The sequence below is a fragment of the Aquila chrysaetos genome, chromosome 24 (assembly GCF_900496995.4).
Source record: "Aquila chrysaetos chrysaetos chromosome 24, bAquChr1.4, whole genome shotgun sequence".
Taxonomy (NCBI): domain Eukaryota; kingdom Metazoa; phylum Chordata; class Aves; order Accipitriformes; family Accipitridae; genus Aquila; species Aquila chrysaetos.
Window position 1 is genome coordinate 3,825,288 of NC_044027.1, and position 21,946 is coordinate 3,847,233.

The 21,946-nt window shown below is 45.8% G+C and overlaps 4 protein-coding genes across 5 annotated transcripts in view; 3 read left to right on the forward strand and 1 right to left on the reverse strand.

Annotated features, from left to right (window-relative positions):
* Positions 1-7,643: 7,643 nt before the first annotated feature.
* LOC115335293 (acidic mammalian chitinase-like) lies at positions 7,644-10,652 on the forward strand. Its single transcript, XM_030000755.2, is given in 8 exon segments — positions 7,644-7,681; positions 8,337-8,368; positions 9,194-9,447; positions 9,449-9,543; positions 9,693-9,823; positions 9,919-9,945; positions 9,948-10,049; positions 10,407-10,652. Coding segments are annotated over 8 exon segments (909 nt in total). The 5' UTR covers positions 7,644-7,658; the 3' UTR covers position 10,652.
* Positions 10,653-11,208: 556 nt separating this feature from the next.
* Positions 11,209-13,952, forward strand: PIFO (primary cilia formation). Its single transcript, XM_030000553.1, has 6 exons — positions 11,209-11,234; positions 11,574-11,716; positions 12,047-12,145; positions 12,697-12,830; positions 13,103-13,229; positions 13,631-13,952. Exons 1-6 carry the CDS (start codon positions 11,210-11,212, stop codon positions 13,697-13,699), a joined length of 597 nt encoding a protein of 198 aa, XP_029856413.1. The 5' UTR covers position 11,209; the 3' UTR covers positions 13,700-13,952.
* A 1,526-nt stretch (positions 13,953-15,478) lies between these two features.
* On the reverse strand, positions 15,479-21,896 carry TAF8 (TATA-box binding protein associated factor 8). Of its 2 annotated transcripts, none has more exons than XM_030000314.2 (8): positions 21,833-21,896; positions 20,932-21,088; positions 20,106-20,204; positions 19,742-19,804; positions 19,165-19,289; positions 18,691-18,838; positions 17,728-17,870; positions 15,479-17,270 (listed from the first exon to the last, which is right to left on the reverse strand). In XM_030000314.2, the coding sequence occupies exons 1-8, from the start codon at positions 21,890-21,892 to the stop codon at positions 17,127-17,129; spliced, it is 939 nt and encodes a 312-aa protein (XP_029856174.1). In that variant the 5' UTR covers positions 21,893-21,896; the 3' UTR covers positions 15,479-17,126. The 2 variants fall into 2 exon arrangements, with proteins under 2 accessions (XP_029856174.1, XP_040975754.1); XM_041119820.1 differs by lacking the exon at positions 21,833-21,896 and adding an exon at positions 20,680-20,786 and having other exon boundaries at positions 20,932-21,046.
* Positions 21,801-21,946, forward strand: part of CCND3 (cyclin D3) — a 48,118-nt gene continuing 47,972 nt past the window's right edge. Inside the window, exon 1 of the mRNA XM_030000316.1 lies at positions 21,801-21,899. Within this exon, the coding sequence (XP_029856176.1) occupies positions 21,891-21,899 (9 nt within the window). The 5' untranslated portion in view covers positions 21,801-21,890. The remainder of the gene's footprint in view (positions 21,900-21,946) is intronic.

The window sequence follows — 21,946 nt, forward strand, 5'->3', positions numbered from 1 at the left end:
GCGTGGGGACAAAGATAATGTCTCTGCCTAGAATTAAGGACACATTTCACCCTGTTCAGGAAAGCTGAACAGTGGGGTCAGGCTGACTTCTGAGCTATTTTAAGCATCTGAGGTTAAAGGGCATCCAGAACTGCTGCTTAAGTAGTGAATGTTTTATTTAAGGGCTGTTTGGTTGCTAGAACTTCTAGGGCCCAAAATGCTACCAAACTATTTTAAAAGCCTTTATCATGCTAATGTAGCAGAAACATTCATAGATGTAAGCAAGAGGAGCGTGTACACTTTTGGGGGTGCACGACAGTCCACATACATTTTTAGACCCATGTATTTTTCTCATTTGATTACAGCATGGCAGGTAGAGGTGCAGGGTCAGCTACTCCCCTGCACGCAGACACCCGCCTGGGTTGTCTCAGCAACAGTTGCTTCAATACTCTCTTGTTATGTCCTGTAAATGTTTAATGGGAAGCTTATCTCCCTTACCTATACAGATGGCTCAGGTTATTGAGCTTGTGAGCAAGAATTAATTGGAAATGGGCAGATGTCAGCTAACCAGAAAAAGAGCTTAGTAAGTAATTAGATGAGCTGGGATACTGTTGTGAGGGCAGAGCCTCCTCTGAAGGGTTCAGAGGAAAAAGGACAAGCCTCAAAGGAAGTTCCTGTAGCCCTGCTGTAAGTCACTGGAAACGACTAGACCCCGTGAACACTGGATGCAAATGCAAGACGATGCCGTACTCAGTGCCTGGCTGCAGCGTTCAGTGATGGATCACCACCCAATACTCTCAGCTAGTCTCAGCTCGCAATCCAGGGCATCTGGTTCTTTCCTCAGAGATAATGGGGATTGTCGGGGTAAGATGGATGGGAAAAACAGGTCATGTTACAGGGAGCAGCCTGACTGAACCTGCCACTTTGAATCCTGACTGTAAGAAGTTCAAGATCTGCATGCTTGGTGCTGATATTTTTCTAAATAATAGATTATAATAGTTTAGCCTCTAATATGCATTTTCAATCTTAAGTGGATTTTTGAAGATTATATGCTTTAATAAATCCAATTTTTAAAAGATCAGACTATAAAAAATTTGCATGTGACATAAGGTACATAAAAATAGAGAAAGGAAAGAAAAATCTAGAGCAGCTGAAACAAAGCATTCTTCATGTGATATTTCCTTAGCTAAAATAACACCCATGTGCATGTTCCTTCATGCATATATAACCTTTTTGCAGTACGTTTTGCTCACCTGCACACACCTGCATTTGGGCACAGATATTTATGTGCAAGCGAGTAATTTGTGAATCTGTATTCTATGCACACATGCCCTCTTCCGAAGGCCTGTTCTTACTTGCTGACAGACCAGGAAATAATTCTTGCGACTAACGCTTGGATACAAGGATAGGTGGAAGGATCTGCAGCCCTTTCCTAAGCACAGAGAACACCCTGTTCACTGGGGTTCACCACCACCACAGAGAGCTGGTGAATGCATTGCCTCAATCCTGATCACCCGGGAATGTTAGTAGGATGCCTGTAGTGCAGAGTCAAGGTTTATTTGAGGAACAGGATGGTCAGAAATCAAGTTTGAGTGTTTCACAACATCAGAGAAGCTTGAGATTTGTTTACAGCGCCTAATTATAGCAGTTTAGTGCCAACAGAGAATAAGGAAAGATGAAAGATGTGCTGTAAGGAAAGAATATGCAATGGGCGATTACAGTACTGCATCAAATTCCTCATGAAAAGAACTCTTCTAAGTCCTTATAAACTATACCTGGGGACAAAAGGTGAATAAATGATGACACTCTGTAGAAGTAGCTGGGGAAATGGCTGCAGCATTTTGTAATCAGAGTGAGTCAGAGATGATATTTCTGGGAATGTACATGCAGAAGGCAAGAATTTCCCCCGGGAGGCAGGGAATGGTTGGTATCTGAAAATCAGCAGTTCTTTAGTTCCACTCAATGAGCTGTGGAGAGAAGGGAAATCAAATGCCAGAGGAAGATGGTGTGAAGCAGAACAGATCCAGCCTTTGTAACAAGGAGTTAGTACTGTGGAAAGCAGGCTTAAAAATAGAGACCTTGAAACAAATGAACTGGTGTCATAAGAATCAAAGAGATATGAGTCTGTCCTGGCTGTCCTGTATAGGCAAAGTGCCCTTAACGCCCGTCTGCGTGAAGTCCTTGCCCAAGACCTACATGGTGTAATTATCTTTTGGAGGAGGGAATCTGAGGAGCTTTAAAGCTCCTAACTTCTTGCCATGAATCTGAACAAGAACAGATGCCAGACATTTCCTGTGCATCTTGCGCTCCTGGATAGACCATGTTACACTGCAGGTAGCGGTGCTGGCTCTTCAGCCTGGGCTTCCCACAGGATGGTTCTCATGGCAGCAGTAACACGAGTCTTTCAGCTATACCAGATGATCTGTTTAGAAGAACAGAAAGGGATTCAGACCAGGACAGCTCCCAAATCACTCTCAAAGCTCTCAGTCAGGCAGCTGAGCAGATGCCAGACCCATAGGCGTTCCAGCTACCTCCTCTTTGCGCAGATACTATTACACCAGCCACCATCAGCTCTGTGTGCTGCACAGTGAAGGACATGTCTAAGGGTTACATGACTTGGAGGTGGGAGAGATCCTTTTTCAGGACTCCATTTACAGGCATTGGATTATAGGGGCAGTAACTTAAGCAAGTGTATACATACCCAACTGGATGTAGAGACAGATTTTCACATGTTTGGCCACTGACACTGTGGCCAAGTTTTCTTAATTCTTTGTCAGACCCCTGAAGAGAGTGGGACAGTTTTCCAAGAAGATCAGCAGCCCCCAAATAGAGCTCAGCTATTAAAAGCTCTTAGGCTACTGAGAGACCAGCAATATCAACAAAGCTCTTGATAGGAGACGCAGATAGGTCTCTCTTAACATGCTTCATGCATCTCTAATCGAGATTCAGCTTGCAGAGTCTATTTCTTCCCCCACCTCCAACTCAACTCCAACCTCTGGATATGTAGAACATTAACGCTGAGATAAAGATGTTCCCAGTCATTCCCTTAGGTCCAGGATGACCAGACTCCTGATACCTTTCACCTACTTTTGAATGGAAGAAACTCCACCATTCCTCTCTCTAAAGCAGAAACCAAAGGAAGAGGAGGAGAACTGGTTATCTCCCAGCACCTCCCAGACAGGTCACTGGAAGCAACACAACTCAAAGTAGCAGTCGGTGATTTGTTGATATTCCTCCCTTAGATTTTAAGCCAAGTCAAGCAGGTAAACTTTTGCCAAGATGGCAAGGTAAAAGCTAAGACCTTGTAAGAAATAAACCCACCATTGAGTCAAGCTGTCCTGATCATGGCAGAAAAGCTTTCTCACTTTTAGCGAAGTGAAAATAAAGGGTTACTTCTTGCTGCAGGCATTTATGTACAAAGGGGTTGTTGATTTTGTTCTGCTTGCTTTTTGCTGCTCCCAAAAGTTTGATATTTGACACAGCACAGTTTAGGCAGGGCCATGGTATAGGCCATTGACGTGTGATGGCATCAGAAGTACATTCTCTTTTACAGGCCCTGGAGCCTGAGCTGAACTCCAAAAGGATCAAGCATTGGGTAGGAGTCTGAAGCTGCTTACTGCATCCAGGATGGAGATGGCTGCATTTAGATGTAGTTTGCCAGGAAGGATAAGATTAGATAAGATTGTTCTGATCTTCATGATAAAATGCTTATCAAGTATATAGAGCTTTCAGCAAAACCAGGCAGTTGTTAGGAGAACCTGCTGAACTGCTGTCAGGATGTAACATTTATCGTTGGAGTGAATAATCTGGTGTGACTGCTTTGTCTCATGTTTTGCCAGTGTGAAAAACAGGGTTTTCTCCACAGCAAAAAAGTGCCCAATAGAAAAGAAAGGTTTGGAAACCATAAACACATCAGAGGTGGCTCGAAATCTCCTTTTCCTAGCAGATTAATAAGGGACATATGCCAAGGCCACACACAATTTAGGCCTGCCTCACTCAAAGCCACTTGAATAAAACTAGGCATATTGCAGAGACTGCACACACATAACATGGACTCAGTGAAATAAAGTTTCTATCTTTAAACTGACTACTCAAGCCCATTTTCCCCTGCAACATGCTGGTAAGGAAAGGTGGAAGAGACAGAAACTGAGCCTAAATTCTTTGTTAGAGATATAAGCAGGTGACTTAAACATTTGAGATAGCCAAAAATATAGATTTATCAGTACCCTGCCAAGGCACTGGGATGCTCTTCCATAGGGGATGCAATTCCTGGGCATATCAACAAAATTACTAATGTCTTAATAGGCATCCTGACATGTTGCAAAGGTTAGGCTAGTTTTTGGACAGATGTCTTTAACAGCTCCTCTTTCACTCTAAGATAGTCATGTCTTATGTAGGTTATACAGCTCTGGAGAAAGGAACTGAACAAAGTTTATCCTTTATCCTGGTTATTTTTGTATAGCAAGAATGAAGCATTCCATTTCTATTTGAAAGTGCAAAAATGACCTGTTAATCTCAGATCTCTATTTGTGATTAAACAAAGAGGAGCAGCAACTAAACTTTCTGGCCTGCAAGCACATTTCTTCTTGAAATGTTATCAGAAGACTGCTAGAAAAGCTCTCCAGCTACACGGTTGGGAAGAGCAAGCAACATTGACACCTACTGTTGGATATTTTAATTGCTGATAGTACCCAGCCACTGACTACAAGATTCTTGTAAAGCAGGAGGAAGATGATCTCCTTAGTTAAAACTACATGCTAATACTTTTTTTTGCCTTTTTTTGCCTCCTGCAGTGCTTTCAAGGTGCACTTAATTGCAACTCGAGAAGCTGCATGTGCAGGGAAACTTCTTCCTTTAACTCAATTTCTTCCTTCGTTTAATTCATGGAATTAGATGATTCTTTGGGAGTGAGAGTTTTTTATGAGGCTAGCTGATAAAAATGAAAGAGATGAAAACTAATGCTGCTATTACCAAACAAGGCTGTACTGCATGCTAAGTGAGAGAGAGCATGCTGGTTTCTCAGGAGATTCAACCCTTCTAGCTCATAAGGAAATGAAGTTCCCATACAGACCTCTTGGAGCATATCAGAAAGCACTACCCAGCCAAGTATAGAGCATAGGTTTGAAAGAAAGAGTTTATCATATTTTACCATAGTGCCAGATCATATTTAACACCCTTGAAGTGCTTCACACTAAAAAGTTAATCATCATGATTCCCGTCATGCACAACTGTTTTTTTCCAGCCCATTAAAGAGAATTTAAGTACAGGATGAAATGACTCTCACAAGAGATGAAGGAAAAATTTAGCAAGCTGGCAGAAAGAGGTTACCTCTCTGTCTTCCCTCCAAACGTTACCCCTTTCCTCCTCAGAAACTTTCAGCAAACTAGCTTCAACGGACTTCCCACAATTCTGAATAGCTTCCTACTGTTCATATTAACAATTTGTGAAAAGAGATGAGAGAAAAAGGCTCCAGAGCTAGAAAAGTAATGACCATTAAAGAGAAAAAAGTCTGCAAACATAGAACACAGCAATGCCCATACTTGCTCCTATAGTAATCTCTATTACTCCAAGAAATATTGCTTCTCCCTGCTGCTCCCAACATAGGCTATACATATATACATATAGGCAGACATATCTGGGCTAAATTCCCATAGGAAAATTCCCAAGGAATTTCCAAGAACACGACGTCATACTAAGAAAAAACATACTGGCAACAGATTGTCTCCTTGGCGGTAATAAGGTGTCTGCCTGCAATGAGGAACATCAGATCAACAGCCCAAAACAGGCATAGCTCTCCCCAGGTTTTTATGGACAAAATCACATAGCTTCTCACATCCAAAAAATGAATCCAGTATACATTTATACTAGCTCAACAATATCTTTGCATTGCCAATGTGATAAGGAGCAGCCTTGCTTCACATGGAAATCCAAAGCCAGATCTTGCATATACCTAGCCAAGGGCCCATCTACCTAATATATGTCTCTGCATTGCTAACATGAACCTTTGCTCTTGTAATGCTGCCATCAGCACAAATGCCTGTATCGGCTCTCAGCTCCAATCACCCTGTACCAGGAGACCAATACCTGTACCTCTGCATCCAGATAAGGGTTAGGATAGGGCACTCCAAAATACACGGTGGCATTGCATTGACCTTTAAATTTCTCCCCAGTTTAGCCTTCCACAGTGACCTGCCTAACCTCCATAGCAAGGGCAAGGAGAACAAAACCACCTCTGTAAAGCAATGGCTCATGTCCACTGAGGTTAGCAAGGCCAGGATGGCTAAGGTCTTTGGGGGAAACAGCAGTTTTTAGAGAGTTTGCTGAGAGTCAGTTGTCAGACACATCTAACAGGAGATGAGTGCAAGGCTGTGCAAGCACCATGCCTGATTCTGACAAACCTCTTACATCATTCACCGTATTTCATCCACTCCATACACAAAATCTAGAAGTCTAATGAACTTTAATGGCAGGTCAGTGGCTTCAGTGCCAGCATGTGACATCGACAACTTTGAGGGCATTTTACACGCTCCCATTCAACCAAGTCTGGGAGACGTACTAGAAATCCACCTTCACATCATCTTAACAGGTATTAAAGAACAACTCAGTGCAGAGCAACTGGCCATGTGCCCAGTGTCTTACTCCACCATTTGCAGTAGCCCTGAGTGTGCAGACAGAATCTTCTGAGTTAAAAACGTCATTTTCAGCACCTCTAACTGCCTTTTAAAAAATTCCATTCAGATATGCTTAGAAGACATTGCATCCTGAAAACAACAAAATGAGACAAACTCATACAGAATAAAAGAGATTGGGGTAATTTCTCCCTATGGAGCATCACAGAAAGCTAAGGCAAGACATGAACGCTTGGCAACACAGAGGTCTCTCAGTGTTGGAAACAGCTGATCAAAAAGAGGAGGGAATAAGTGCGGGAGGAAATGCAACCTGCATGATGCTCTGTCCCTGGGCTCTCTCTTGTAGAGCTTGACCTCCAAGAAATAATGCTTGTCCCTGAAGAAAATTATTTTCACAAGTGGGAGAATGATTTGGCAGAAGCTGAGTTGGTTTTCCATTCCTGATGGGACACCAGGAAACTCTCTCCCCTTCCATGAAGTGACAACACCTCAGATGGTGTGAGCAAGAGAGAGCTCAGATCACAAAGCCCCCTGGATCCCGACAGACAGTTTGCCTACAGCAAGTGAGCCCAATTCCTGTGTCCCCCAAAAAGCCCACTGCTGTGAGCCTAAGTCCTACTCAGTCCTGTCTCGCTGACTGCCCCAGCCAAGGACATAAAACCCGTGTAAACCACCTGTGGTTTGGCAGTGCCTACCACCTCTGGGCAGACACACTGACAACACAAGATTGAACAACAGCCATCTATCACTGCATAATTGCCACTGTTGACACAAAGCCTGTTGCTGTAAACAAAATTTCTAAGAATAAAAGCCACCTAAGCTTGTTCTTCATCTAATCTTGCAGCACCACGACATGGCACAGACTGATGATAATAGTGGTGCCTCCAGCTGGAGTGTTAAGGCCTATTTTACTGGTATCATTTTTTTGTGATACTGATCTTTACCAAGTTTCATAATGTTTGTCCATCTTTGTTGATACAAGACTGGCATGAAATGAGACAACCATATAAAAGTGGGAGACGGGCTGCACCAGATCAGTCCTGGTCAAAGATGGCCAAGCTCACTTTGCTTACCGCTAAGTCCTGCTTCAAAACTTAGTTCTCTACCTTTATAAGTATTTGTGGCTCTTTCACTGTTATACTGGTTGGCTATACAGGAGACTTTTGGGGATTAAAAATGCAGCACACTCTCTTCTGTCAAAGGAAAATATATGGCAGTTACTTTGGGGATGTTTGTATTTTGCACTAATTTTGGAGTTGATTTCTTTTTCTTTAGATATGCAAATTCCTGATTTAATTGTTTATTAAATGGAAAAATTATCTTGGACCAAGAAAGTGACACTCTGAGGAGGAAAACTGGTCATTCTGATAGAAAGGCTATTACTGTCTCCATAGCAGAGTATATTCCAAAAGGCTTCTGCTATTTCAGCCATGCTTATATGCACCAAGATCACCTGTTGCCTAACCCTGGCTGAAAGCAGCAGCAGAACATTGCGTCGTTAATGACCATGAGCTCCTTTGTGTGTCCCCTTCAATCAGAATGAATTGTGACCTGGGAGACAGGTTATGTTGGGTTCAGACAGATCCTCATGAAGAGGAGCAAAAATAGGCCCACTGATAGAACCAATTTTATTGTCTGCATTACAGGATATGTACCAGACAGTTTCTGCTAGTTCAGACATTACCTTATTTCTCAGTTCTAACACTAATCCCACACTTTTTTCTTTAAAGGTCTGGTCCTCCTCCTGAACGCCTAGATGGGTATGTGCTTTCTACCCCAAAACCAACTCTACCAAACCTTTCTCAGTTATGGCACATGCAGGCAACTGGAACAGACTTACTAGTGAACTCTTTTACAAGCCACAGGGGAGGAAGGAGAGGCAGGCAGGCACACAGCAATGGTGTCTCTGAAGTCAAAAGCTTGATGAAGCATAGCATGCTCAATCTAAAGTGCAAATATGTTGCTTGCTTTCACACAAGCTTCCTCTTAGCAGCCCCTTCCTGCTCAGCTTGAATGAAGCATGAGCACAGCCACTAGCTTAGTCTTTGCAGAAGCTTTCAAAGGCAGGTCAAACAGGCAGCACAGCAAACATGCAAAGAGCCTTCCACCTTCCAGGCACTTCACCAGAGATCCCTTCTGCCTCTGTTCTTCCTCACTTGGCAGCAAAGGAGAAAGATTGAGTTTGGGCAAGAGACCCAGCACTCGGGACCACCCTGATTCATGAGTTTAAGGGTGCAAGAGGCTCCTAGACCGACTCATCTGCTGAAACAAACTAGGAAGGAAAGAAATCCATTATTATCCTTGGAGAGCCAGTTCTGAGAGGGATAACCAACCCTACTTCACTATCTCTCAACTCTTTACCCTGCAAGGAAACACAGCCCAATCATTTTTTATTAGATCCTCCCCATGCAGTTACTAACTCCTAAGTGCAGCCCAGGGCACTGTTCCCTTTCCTGTGTGACTTGAAGGATGGTTATAGAAGTAACATGGCCTTGTGCAGCTAGGTACCTGGTCCTTCTGCATTTCAGAGACATGTCCTCTCTGCTCTTTTCTCTCCCGACCACATCTCCTCTATTTCTGTGCAGGCACTGCGTCTGTGCTGTCATGTTACTTCACCAGCTGGGCCCAGTATAGACCTGGCCTGAGAAGTTTCATGCCAGACAACATTGACCCATGCCTGTGCACTCACCTGCTATATGCCTTTGCTGGGATGTCCAACAATGAGATCACAACTTACGAATGGAACAACGAGACCCTTTATAAATCCTTCAACGGCCTGAAGACCAGAATATACCCTCTCAGATCCTGCCCCATTATTCAGCATCTGTTCCGTGCTCCAAAACCCATCTGACACTGCTATTGGGGCACCAACATCAGGACCTGGGCCAGCTGGACCTTACACTAAGCAGGCTGGGGTTTTGGCTTACTACAAGGTGTAGGTGTTCCCTCACACCTAAGCCACCAAGAACAACACAAACACTCCTCAGACTTCCCAGAAAGGAATTTGTAACCCCTGTAATATTCCAACTGCCCTTTTTTGCAGGACACTTGCTAATTTCTCCCTCTGTGCCCTTTTTTCCGTAGATCTGCAAATGTCCTGGACTCTGGAGCCACCCAGGCTTGGGATGCCCCCCAGGATGTGCCCTGTGCCTACAAGGACAACGAATGGGTTGGCTATGACAACATCAAGAGCTCCAACATCAAGGTACGGTGGGATGTGTGGCTGTGCTAATAATAAGGCAGGAGGCCTTCTGCAGTAGCACATCCTGGGACTAATTGGGCTTTCTGCCCTGGCACTGAACAGGTTGACCGAAGAAGAACAATTTTGGAGGTGCTATGGTTGGGCCCTTGATCTGGATGACTTCACTGGCACTTTCTGCAAGGAAGGCAAATATCCCCTGATCACCAGTCTGAAGAAGGGTCTTGGTATGCAAAAGGGCAGTGAGTAGCTTGAGTAGCGTGTGCTTCTCGAAGGTGACTCCCTACCTCCCTGCTGATGCAGGGCTTCAGAGACCTGTGAACCTTTATCTCTGGAGCCTTGGTGGATAAAGACTTTCTGTGGAAGCCACAACTAGAAATTGCCCTGGAAAGATCCCTTCACTCTATATCCCCTGGGATAAAAGAGGGAGATTGTAACTTGGACCTGGGTCCAGATGCTTCAAAGGCCTGGTGTGAACTAGGCCAGACTTTGGGGTAACACACTTTAATAGCTGACCCCACCACTAAAGGCCCTATGAAGGGAGGGGAGGGCTGAGAGACTGTCAACACAAAATAAGCCCCTTTGTGCTTTTATTGCAGAGTGTGTACCTCCAACTCAGCCCAGTCCTCCAGCCACTGAACCTCCCTGTACTACAGGTGGAATTGGAAGTGGGAGCGGGGGCTCTGGTGTTAGTGACTTCTGTGCTGGCAAGGCCAATGGCATCTATGTAGATCCAGCCAACAAGAGCATCGTCTACAACTGCATTAATGGCAAAACCTTTGTGCAGAGCTGTGATGACAGTCTCATCTTTGATATCAGCTCCTCCTGCTGCAACTGGCCATGAAGATACCAATCCTATTACAGTGAACAGACTCCTCTGATCTAATTGTGCAGAATAAATGATTAAATAAAGTGTTCTGCAAAAGCAACAATCCTCAGTTTCAACTCATCTCACCCTTAATATTTTGATGCTCCCCAGTTCTCTCATGATACTCACACATGTGCTCAGGGAAGGGCCTGAATCCACAAGCTGGACTTAATTCCAGTATGACATTTTCCAGGGGTTTCTTGCTGCCCTACCAGGACAGCCAGGTACAGGGAAAAAGACAGCAGACAACAGGGCATATCAGGCTGTGTCACAAGGGAGATCACAGAGAAGGGTCCTGACAGCACAACCTGTAGGCTGCTTCCCCCGAGACCTCTCCCCTACTGACTTACAGCATGAAAACAGCAGCTTCTCAGAGTAGGAGCCAGCATAGCGCAATCCACAGGGATGTTATTACTCCTCCTCTTTGCCTTGCACCCTTCACGCGCTGCCATCCCCAGCATTCCCTCCAGCACCCCCTGCTCTGTGTCTATAGCAACTGGAGTACACACACAGCTTTTGGTCTGGCAGGGCAGCATGGCAGTGGAGTGGGAGCCGAGAGGTGAGCTGTGCGAGGTGCATGCACCCGAGGGGGGCTGTGGGCACGAGGGCTTTCCTTCTTACACAGCTCCCTGGTGGCATCAGGCTTTCCCAACAATCTTCCCCACAACCGGGGCTAGGCTGCTTTTTGCTCAGGCTGGGGAAAAAGAAGCCTTTGTGGCAGGAGGGAACAGCCATCCAAAGGGCAGACCCCTCGCAAATACCCAGGGTCAGGGGAAATTCCCATCTGGGAGATAAGGGGATGGTTGGCCTCAGGCAGAGAGCAGCAGACACTTAAGGAGGAAGAAAAGCAGCAAGTGGTCATCTCCACTGGTGGCATTTCCCTCTCCTGGTCTCACAGATGTGCAGAAGCGGATCTCATTTGGGTCATGTCAAGAGCGGAAAATGTTCCCTCTCCACCACGCCCCAGACAGGCTGGGAATCCAGCTGATAGCTATCAAGGGAGACCCTTTGCTCGGGCCAGGCCGTTACCTGAGTCAAGAGGTAAGTTGTTCAGTTTTCATGCTCAGAGTTTTTCCTTCACAGAAGACACACAGTACAGGAGTGATAGGACCGTGGCCCGCCACACCTGTGGCGGAGTCCCCCACACCTGCCCTGCAACCCATTGGACAAGGTCTCCACATACACCTAGAAACTCTCCCCCCTTCCAAATGTACCAGTACTCAAAGCTCCAGCTGCCCTAGCGCTCTACATTAGTGAGAAATTAGAGGAATTAAAAGGAATAACATCTGCTGCTCATGTACTTCTGCCCTTCCCCTGATGCAAGTGGTCTCTTAAAAATGTCAGTAAGACACTTCTGCTTTTGAATCACAGAGAAGCAGCCTCAGACACTCTTTGGAAAACAAACCACTGAGCAAGAAAGGCTATGTGATAGGAGCAAGAACAGCCCAGCGTTTCATACCAGAGCCACAGGTGAGAAAAGCATGCTTCAAAGCGGCAGAGCTGCAGCTTTGCAAGAATATGTGGGCTGTTCCCAACACAGACTATCAGTTTCAATATTTGCTGGGGCTGCCTCCAACTTAATATATACGGTAGCTACAGATCTCTTTACACGTAGTCTAGTGGGAGGTGTTGAGCCTAGAGACCGATGACGGATCATATGAGCTCTGGCAAGATCAACACATGCATTTGTATATACACATTCCTTTGTATGACATATACACACATGTAGATGTACGTACTGAGGAAAAATCAGGGAGGGAGCTCAGCTATACTACCTGAACAAACATGCTATGTTTTCTGGCCCAGCTTCTCTGGAATAACAATACATTAGGAGACACATCACAGGACACATGGGGTAAGGAGTAGGGAGTGCATAATTGACTTGTTCTGATATTTTTACACTGAGTAGCCAAAGCATGCATTGAACAGCAGGTCCATAATGCCCAGCTGGCTGCTGATCAGAGCATGTAGGAATGGTTTGCAGAACAAAATCTTCCATATAGAAATTTTATCTCTTGCAGACTGTGACTCCCAGCCCAGCAACGTACCAGTCATTCTGGATGAAAGAGAGAAAATGCCAGCCTGCCTATGCTCCATTTTCCATTAAGACACCACGATTTCCAGATAAGCCTTCAGATAAAGAATTATTCCCTGGGTAATGCAACTCATTTTCTTACACTTTTAATAATAAGCAGGAGTACTAGCAGAGAGAAGTACTAAGACAAATGGGAGATAGGTAAGCGAGTTCCCGGTAATGCTTTTTTATCTTCAGAAAGCTCCCCTGCTTTAGTTTTTAACTTAGCATGATGACTAGAATACCACAATATGCATTTCTCCCATGGATCGAGGTAGGGCTGGTAAATTCTGGTATTACAAACATCATACACCAGCTCCAGAAATGACGTATTTTGTGCCTGTTTTCTTTAGACCTGGAACTTACAAAGCAGACAAGCAATTACACAAAAAAATCACTTGGCCGATGAAGTTTGGCTCTCCAGACTGGTCTTTAGTGCCAATGCCAGCAAAGAGGATGCTAAAAATGGAGGTACAGAAGGTAAGGACAGGGATAAGGGGTTGTTATTCCTGGCTCAATGCTTCTGACAAAGGATGATTACTTTAATGCATTTGCACTAAGTTTTGTCACCCTTTCCTCACTGGCCTGCTGGGTACGTGGCTTTCTAGGCACAAGATACAAAGTGATTTTCTATCAGAAAATGCTGGTTTGCAAAAACAGTTGGAGTCCTTCAAAAAAACACTTCTATTAAGAAATTTGCTCTGGACGTTTCCATCCACAAAGTGAGAGAACCAGGGCACAGACTTCCCCATGTAGCTCTGCTGAAAAGAAAACCTGATTTAAAACATAGGTTAAGGTTCTCGACACCATCTCACATCTTCCTGCACTTTTTTGAAGCAACTGTCATTGCTAATATGTAACGGATAGTAGTTGTCTTTTAGCTGACCATAGACAGAGAATTCAGGAAACACCGGGACCGAGTGGCCTACCTGAGTTTATACTACAGCTGAGGAGCCAGGGCTGCCGCCACACGTCCTCCCCTTCCAGCGGGACAGCTCAGGCCTCGCCTCCGCTTCCCGGCCACTTGTGGAGACCTTCATCTGCACTACCCAGCCTCTCCAAATAAAACCATTTCAAAAAGAGGGATTTCTTGCCACTAATTGTGCTTACCTGGTATCACACAAGGTGTCTACTGCCTCTGCGGGTGTTTGGGTGCTGCTGGGTCTGGGGCACAGCACCCCCTCGGCCCAGGCGGGGCTGGCGGCCATTTTCTTTGGGTCACCATGGAAACACCTCACCTTGCCATCCTTCCCGACATGGCTTCCCTTGCCACAGGGCGGGGTTTCCCCCCAAAATCCAGTCCTCCCTGGCACCGGAGAGGAGCCAAATTACCGTGGCTAGAAGGCGCCTCGGCTGCTGCCCCATCTCCTCAGCCCAGGGAGCGAATACCACCATCTTCCCTTCAGCCACCACCTGCCTTCCCCAGCCTCCTCATCACCATCTCCTCATCTCCAACAGATGCTTCAGGCTGGGCCCAGGGCTTCACTCACAGCCTGAGGAGAGCTGAGAAACATGGGGGCGTACATACCGGTACTGCACTGCCCTCAGGTATGTTCAGAAAGAGTATAATGGCTTTGTGCACAGCCAGCAACTATATTAAAGTAACACACAGCAAACATCCTCGGGAAAGAGGCTGTGCTGGGACAGGTTAGAGCAGATGGCCTGCAAGACATACGTTTGCGTTACTAGCTTTTTCCCTACTGACACGAGGAAGATATTCTCAAGCACAGAGCAAGCAACATGCTGCTAATTAATCTGGCCACGAAAATAAATTTAGTCTGAAACAGAAAGGTGCTGGTGTTCATCATCAGTTGTTTCTGTAATGTAAAACTCAGACCCTAGGGATTTCTATAAATGTTTACAAACCTTCACACACAGACTTAATCTGTCTGATCACAAGCTTGATTCAATCTCAGGGGAAAACTAAGAGCAGGCAACATTCATTCTCGGTGTAACTACCAGTCACAATGCAGGTTTTCAAATTTTCTGGGTCTGTTTAGCTGTTTCTGTAGCAAATTTCACCTGCAGCCCAATTTCAGCTATAAAAAATGCATTCTTCCCATTTCCCACTTTCGGTCTTCGAGTGCTCTCACATACACATGACAGCAGCTGCTTGTGAGCTGTCTTTCTGAGGCACATTGGCCCCTTCCCTCCCAACCACAAGAGGCTGCTTTGTAGTTGCAGCTGTCAAAAAGGGATGTACTTGCCGATTTGCAGTTGTCCCTTTTGGTGCAACCTTTTGAAGGAGGGGGTACGACTCACTGGAAATTGTACTGTCCTAAGACCTGAGGTTTATTGCTGTTTAAGGTTTCACCTTTGTATTCATGGCTGATACTGCATACTTCACCTCCATCTGTCTTGGTTTTCTAATCAGAAGAAAAATACATGTGTAAGAGAAGACGTAAAAGAAAGTAAGCAGCACCTACGATTCTGCAGTCCTTCTCAACCACATGTTCCACCTGTGACTGGAGAAACCTACTAAACCTGCTGCAAAACTGACGGTATTTCAAAGGCACTTCGTCCTCACTGAACATACTTTTAATGAACCAAAGATTTTTTTGAAAATTCCCAACCTTCTCAGCTATCATGTGTTGCTGTGGAGAAAGGAAGAGATGCAGAGGGAAGGACAAGACTTCCTCCCACTTGTAGACCCCACTGAAAACACACTCAGGTGCCATTCAGCTGCTTTTCCACTCCTGAAACTTTAAGGACTCAGCCAGCTTTGCTTGTAGGAGATAAAATTTCTTTTATTATGAACATAAAAATTACTATTTTCATTCCACATTTTTTCCCCTACCCAGCGAGGGATTTTCTCATTATGAAAAATGCTTAATCCAAGTAAAAAAAGGTATAAATTTTTATATATACATACATACACAATGTCTCTGTACATTTGTTATTCTGTACAACCAAGGCACCAGCAAGTGACAATGGCACATGCAGGACTTTTTTGCTAGAGATGTAATTTCAGATTGATTGGCGGGAATGTCTCCGTTCTCACTGACACAATTCCTCCTTTATACCTTCCTCCTCCCTCGGTGACAGGGGAAGAGGGAGGCCTGGGAGGATGCCTTAACTAAACAGAGAGGTGAACAGGTACACACATAACACTGATCTCCCTGGTAACTGCAACAGACTTCTTCCATTCAGCTGCTAGTCTAGGAAACCATGACCTGCCTGGCAGTCTGTAGCAGGCAGTCTTTGCTGCCTCACCCAGCACCACATTTTCATCCAGAAGAGATGCTTGGGAGACTGGACCAAACTGCAAGAGTCTTTTGCCAAAGAAATTTAACCCATATTTTGCTTAAGTAAAGGCTGAATGAAAATTAAAGCAAAGCCCTCCAGAACCAGCTAACAATTCCAATACACCCATCAGCAGTTATTTTCCTGCTGAAATAAAGTCTCCTGCTCTGGGGAAATAAAGGGGAAAAAAGCGCAGCTTCTGTTGATAAAAGCCCGTATTTGAGAATGGACAACATAAAAAAGTGCGATCAATAGCATGGCCTTGCGGACTGCAATCAATACAGCTTTATTCCATATTCCAAGTTTTTCAGCACAGCATCTTTCAAAACAGCTGGTGAAGGTGTGAACTCTCAAAGGAGTTGTGCTGTGTTGAAACTAACAACAGAACTGAAAAATAGCCTGAAGCAGCTGTTAAATCTTGCCATTCATACTGCTAGAAAATAATCTCAAAGCAGTACAGGGTAAACACCACACTTAGCGCTTTTAAGTTAGAAGTGCAGCTGCAGTCAGAAAAGTGAGAATAAAATGCCATCTTAGCTCTGTATTTACACTTCACTCTCTTACCAACACATCAGACGCCTTTAGTTTATAAAAGAAAAGTCTGTTTGCTTTTACCTGCCAAGAATCCAAAGAAAGAAACCTCTCTGGGATTTTTCTGTCTCTGTTAATACATGCTTCTTAGATTATAAGGCCAGGCAGGGTTGATTGCAGAAGTTTCTTTTCTAGCCTGCCAGACAGCCACAAACAAATTATGCCTTTCTATTCTGCAGAGCCTGCTGGGAAGCACTGAGCAGCAAGAACCTTCGTGTCCCCCATCTCTTCAGAGAGTAAATCCTGCTGACAGTGAGAACAAACAAAAGCAAACGAGACAATTCCCATCTGTAACCTGGTGGCCTTCAACGCTTTTAAGGCAATTGACCATTGACCATTCCAAGCCAGCAGGAGAGCAGAGGGGAAACAGGGAGTATTGCAAACCAGGATGAGAGTGTAGTTCACTAGGCAGAGAGAGATCATTCTTCTGCTTCTGCCACTCAGCTGGATTGCCTCTCCTGTCTTGCTCCATGCCTCTCACCCACAGCAGCGGAGGTGAACCCCTCGGGTTTTAATTCCTCTGAGCAGCCAGCTGGCTACACCTCACTTCTTTCTGCGGATCTTGGGCTTTTTCACTGGCCGGAGGTAGGGATTGTCTATCACATTTTCTTCCCCGTTCCGACTGCCTGACAGGGAGGTGTTCTGCTGTAACACTGAAGCGTTCTCCTTTTCAGGTCCTGAATCATCCTGCCACATTAAAAAAGCATAAATAAGCATAAACAACCGAAGTTAGGCTAAACGAGGCTTAGAAGTTCAAACCACACAACCTATGGGCAAAACAGATAATCAACAGCCAAGATAAACAGCAGCACACAAAGAGCTGCATTAAAAGTGAGGCCTCCGGATTGCTAATGCAAGAAGATCCCCTTCGGGAACAGTGTGGGATCCTAGGACAATCCTCTCTCCCCTAACACTGAAATGAAGGTTGTACTGAAAGCTCATAATCCAACCCCATTTTGCATTGTACCCTGCAGAAAGTTAAAGAACCATGACAATGTTTAGTCATTTACACCCGGTAAAATGCAACCCACTCTGCCATTTTCCACCCACTCTGCCCAGCTGCAAGGAAGACAGGCAAAGAACCAGGTTTCATAAGTTTAAGAAAGTGGGCCCAAGAGACCTTGATCTCTCAGGCTGGGCATACCGTGCTCATGTGCAGGGGGAGGTTCTCGGTGTCTGTCTGGTCGTCTTGCTCTGATGAATCAGTTTCTTCCATTTGCTGCATTTCCAGCTCAGAGGGGAGAAGAGCTGTCAGGTAGGGTACAGTGAAAGGCCTGGCAGCAATCACTAGGGTTAGGGAAAAGGACATGGTCAGCAAGCTGGGAGAAAACTCCGCAAGTCAGAGATTATGAAGCCAACCAGTTACTTAGAGACCAAACACTTACTCCTCAAGACAGAGATTATGAAGCATGAAGCCAACCAGTTACTTAGAGACCAAACACTTTCACTGGTTCTGGTTTTAAACACACACACTCTTTTCCTGCTGCTCCCAGGGATCAGGGTGAAATGTGCTGTCCCTAAAAGCTGGCAGTCTCTAATTTCCTATTTTCTGAGGCCCCTTTATGTTTCCAACACAGCATTACACTAACACAAAAAATCCTTCCTGACCTCCAATAAAAGTTCAATTATCTCACAGGCTGAAGCATCACTTAGGCCCCCCTTAAGATAACACTGACATCTGTGTTGTCAGTGAGCCTTGGGAAGGTGGGAATTCTCATCACTGCTTTGCAGATAAAGAAAGAGGAAAAACTCCACTGCCTACCACAAAAATGTAAGAGAGAAGAAATTACTTGTTCAAAAGTTACAGAGAGGCGGACACAGGATTGGGATGAGCTTTGAACTTAGCACCTATCAGCCAAGGCCTTCTCCGCCAGCAGAAGAAAGTGAGCCTTTGATGAGGGTGGAAGCCTACCATTTGGCTTTGATTCTGTTTTTCATCCCCATTTTAAATAGAAAATTCCTCATTTCCCAACCTTCCGGTGCCTCAGAAGGGCAAACACAGTGTGATCATTCAGTGCTCACCTCCTGCAGTAGCAAGAACTCTAACGGAGTGTATACTCAGTTAGACAGCTGTCATTTACAGCACAAAGTGTCCTAGATAACTCACATGGGAATGTGCTAACGTCATCTTTGAAGAGACTCTGTGTTTCTCCTGTCTTAGCCATGAAACGTGTGAGAGCTCTTTCTACATCGCGCCGTTGAGATGCTGCCTTTTCCCGTAGGACTTGATAATCAGATACTGGCTCCCGGTATGTCTGTGGAGCAGGGAGGAAAAAAAAAAAAAAGAACACCGTTAGTGGATGCAATGCAGACATCTGAAGTTCAAAACACAACTAGGATGCAGATGCTACAGGCAAGCATTGACCTTCAACATGCACAGATTTTCAGAGAGCTACAGATGTCAATCAGCCAGCAACCTGCAGCAAGGGCAACCCGCAAACAACAAGGGATATATTAAGCCAGAAGAAGCAATGTTTTGGATAAACAGTACCAGCACTGCAGTAAAAATACTTATACACCACTACTGGTGTCATTGACTTCAAACAGACCCCAGATGGCATAAAAATCTTTTTTCACTCACTGGTGTCTTGATGTAAGTGTGAGGATCTGGAAACTCAGGGAAATGGCCAGGAATGTGGGACGGATGTGGCTTGTTCTGTCCAGCTGTCAGGGCTTTGGGAGTCACTGGCTGGTTTGTCACAGGAGCTACAGTTAAAAAAAAAACCGCACAAACACTAATCAGCCAGCTTCATTCTGCCAAGAGTTAGGCATAAAGTGCTGGCTTATACTGAGCTGTGACCCATGTCTCCAGGTCCTATAAAAGGGACAGAGGACATCCCACGAGCAATAATTTCAGACTGTGTTTGGCATCCCAAAAGGGAACAAGGATTACTTGACCCCTCTCTCCTACACAAGGAGAACAAAACCATCTTGAAGATTCTCATGTGCAGTGAGGATGCTGAAGCAAAGGCAACTGATTCGGCAGAGGGTAACTTCCTTCATCTATTACACAGTCATTACAGGAGTCCTTAACACAAACTACGCTTCCAGGAGCACTGGCTGCATCAGAAAAGCAGGAGCTCTTTGGATGCCAGCAGAGAGAAATGCCAAATTATTTCCAATTTCCTGCATAAGAATAGAAAGGATTTCCCACATACGGGCAGTGATGACCATCCTCTGGGAGCGCTTGGCATATGCAGGAAGCGTTTCAACATTGAACCCTGAAATACAAAAGAAGAAACAGAAATCACACGAAAAGTTTATCCTGTCGAAAATCCCTTCTCTTAGGCTTCTCCAGAATTTTTCCAAGGGCTCCAAATTACATGAGAAAGAAAATCACGCACTCTGATATACTTATATTGCATCTGCAGCAGTGGTATCTGAATGCCTGCATGAGGCCCAAAACAGTGGGCATCACACAAACACCAGAAATGTGGGTGAAGGATTTTCCTACCAACACAGCACACCCAAATCTTCTGCAATGCAGGCAGCTGGAATTAGTGGGACCAGTCAACTACTCACCCATTTCCACCAGAGTAACCACTATATCAGAGAGCGTAGGCTGTGTTCTGGCTGTATGTTCACAGTAGGACTTTGCGCTCCTTCCAATTTCAGAAATATCTGGGGGGAAATAAAAAACACCAGCATATATTTGATTGAGACAGTGACCACACATTTGTATCAGCCCAACCCTAGCTTCAGAGACACAAATTTTTTGCAAATTTAGCAAGGAATGAAGAATAGCTCCTGGAATCCATTGTATTACAGCCTGCATATTTAAAATTAAAGCATGTGCAAAATACGGAGACACTGAAGATCCAAGAGTCAGGTGTTTTCCACAAACGCAAAAGGCAAATCTGCATCACAAGCATGAAAAAATACAAAACTTGATCATCGCTTGATTTCAGAAAAATATGTAACCTGAGATCCTAGGCACATCACGCAGAAAGGCAGGAGCAGAGCTGCCAAACACGGGCACTTCTACAACCTTAACTAACCAGACGTCTGGAGCTTTGTTATTTCTCTGTTTATTTTGGCAGCATCTCGATATGAGGAGCTTATTAGGGTACCTAATGATTATCTAATGAGTACTCACTGAGTAAGATAAGTAAGTACTTCTGAGTTCGGACAAACATCTCACGCCCACAGAAGTCTGTGACTCCAGGGCTGTGCTCTAGCCACCAGTCTAGCATTCCGCTTTTGCTAGCATCGTTAATACAAGATAATAAAAACTGGGGGGGGGGGGGGGGGAGAAAACCACACCAAAAAAATAAAAGAGCTAAGGCCAATTTGAAAACAGAGAAACAAGAAACTCCAGGGGATCAGTGTGACTTTGCTGGACACTCACAGCTTTGTAACATCTCCGTCAGCGTCTCCACCGCGGCCTTTTCAGCGCTCTCGAAGCCGGCTTCGGTCAGCAAGGAGCTGACCACCACTTGCAGAGTCCTCCTCCGAGCCAGGTAGTAGTTATCCGCCGGCGTGGTTGCATGCTTGCTGCCCGACCTCTGCGGACAGAGACACCCCCCCCCCCGCCCCAGCCCCCCGAAACAAGAGCTCAGAGAAACGAAGCCACCTCCAGACCCCGGGGGAGCAGCGAGGCCTGAGCTCTGCCTGCCCCAGGAGCCGGTACCGGGAAGGGCGAGGGTGCTGATCCTGCCACGGGCTCTGTGACACACCGGAGGGCTGAAGGCAGGGCTGCCGGCGCGCTGCCTGCGCGCTGCCTCTCAAAGGGCAGGGGCCGGCCCTGCCTGCCCCCCACTGCACGCGTACGCACACACAGGCACACGCGTGCATATGCATATGCACGTAGGTACATAAATATACATACATGTACACACAGATCTGTTCGTATACATCTACACGCACACATATGTATTTACGCACACATACATATACATAGATTGACGCGGTGCTGCAGGCAGCACCAGCGCGGACCGCCTTTTGCGGCGCGGCCCCTTTAAAAAAAGCCGCCCCACCGGCTCCCCCGCCTCGCTGCCCCCCTCGCCGGCCAATCCGAGCGGAAGAATTTGAGCCAATCAAGCGCCGCTACCGAGCCCCGCCTCCCTCCGGCCATTCAGCCAATCAGCGTCTCCCTCCCTTCAGCCTCCGCCTCAAAGCCCCACGGGCTAGGCCGCGGGCGTCCCGGTTCCATAGGAGGAGCAGACCGCTGCCGGTTTGCCCGGCCCTCCCCTCCCCGCGGGAAACACCCTCCACAACAGCCCCGCGTCCCGGCGAGGAGCCGCCGTTACCGTGCCGGAACCACCGGACGCTGTGTCAGCCATCTTGGAGCCATATGGAGCTGTGCGCATGCGCCAGGTGAGGCGGCGGCGGGAGGGGTGGAAATACCCGCCTCGCCGTCGGGG

Bases quoted from the DNA above. Each gene is read 5' to 3' on its own strand.
- PIFO (XM_030000553.1), top strand. From the start codon at position 11,210: ATGGCAGTGGAGTGGGAGCCGAGAG. The intron at 12,146-12,696 runs GTGAGAAAAGCA...TATCTCTTGCAG, and splicing joins GTTTCATACCAGAGCCACAG to ACTGTGACTCCCAGCCCAGC. The intron at 12,831-13,102 runs GTAATGCAACTC...TGTTTTCTTTAG, and splicing joins GATAAAGAATTATTCCCTGG to ACCTGGAACTTACAAAGCAG.
- TAF8 (XM_030000314.2), bottom strand. From the start codon at position 21,892: ATGCGCACAGCTCCATATGGCTCCAAGATGGCTGACACAGCGTCCGGT. The intron at 17,871-18,690 runs GTGAGTTATCTA...CCCTAACCCTAG, and splicing joins TGACGTTAGCACATTCCCAT to TGATTGCTGCCAGGCCTTTC. The intron at 17,271-17,727 runs GTATGCCCAGCC...TTAATGTGGCAG, and splicing joins TCCCCCTGCACATGAGCACG to GATGATTCAGGACCTGAAAA.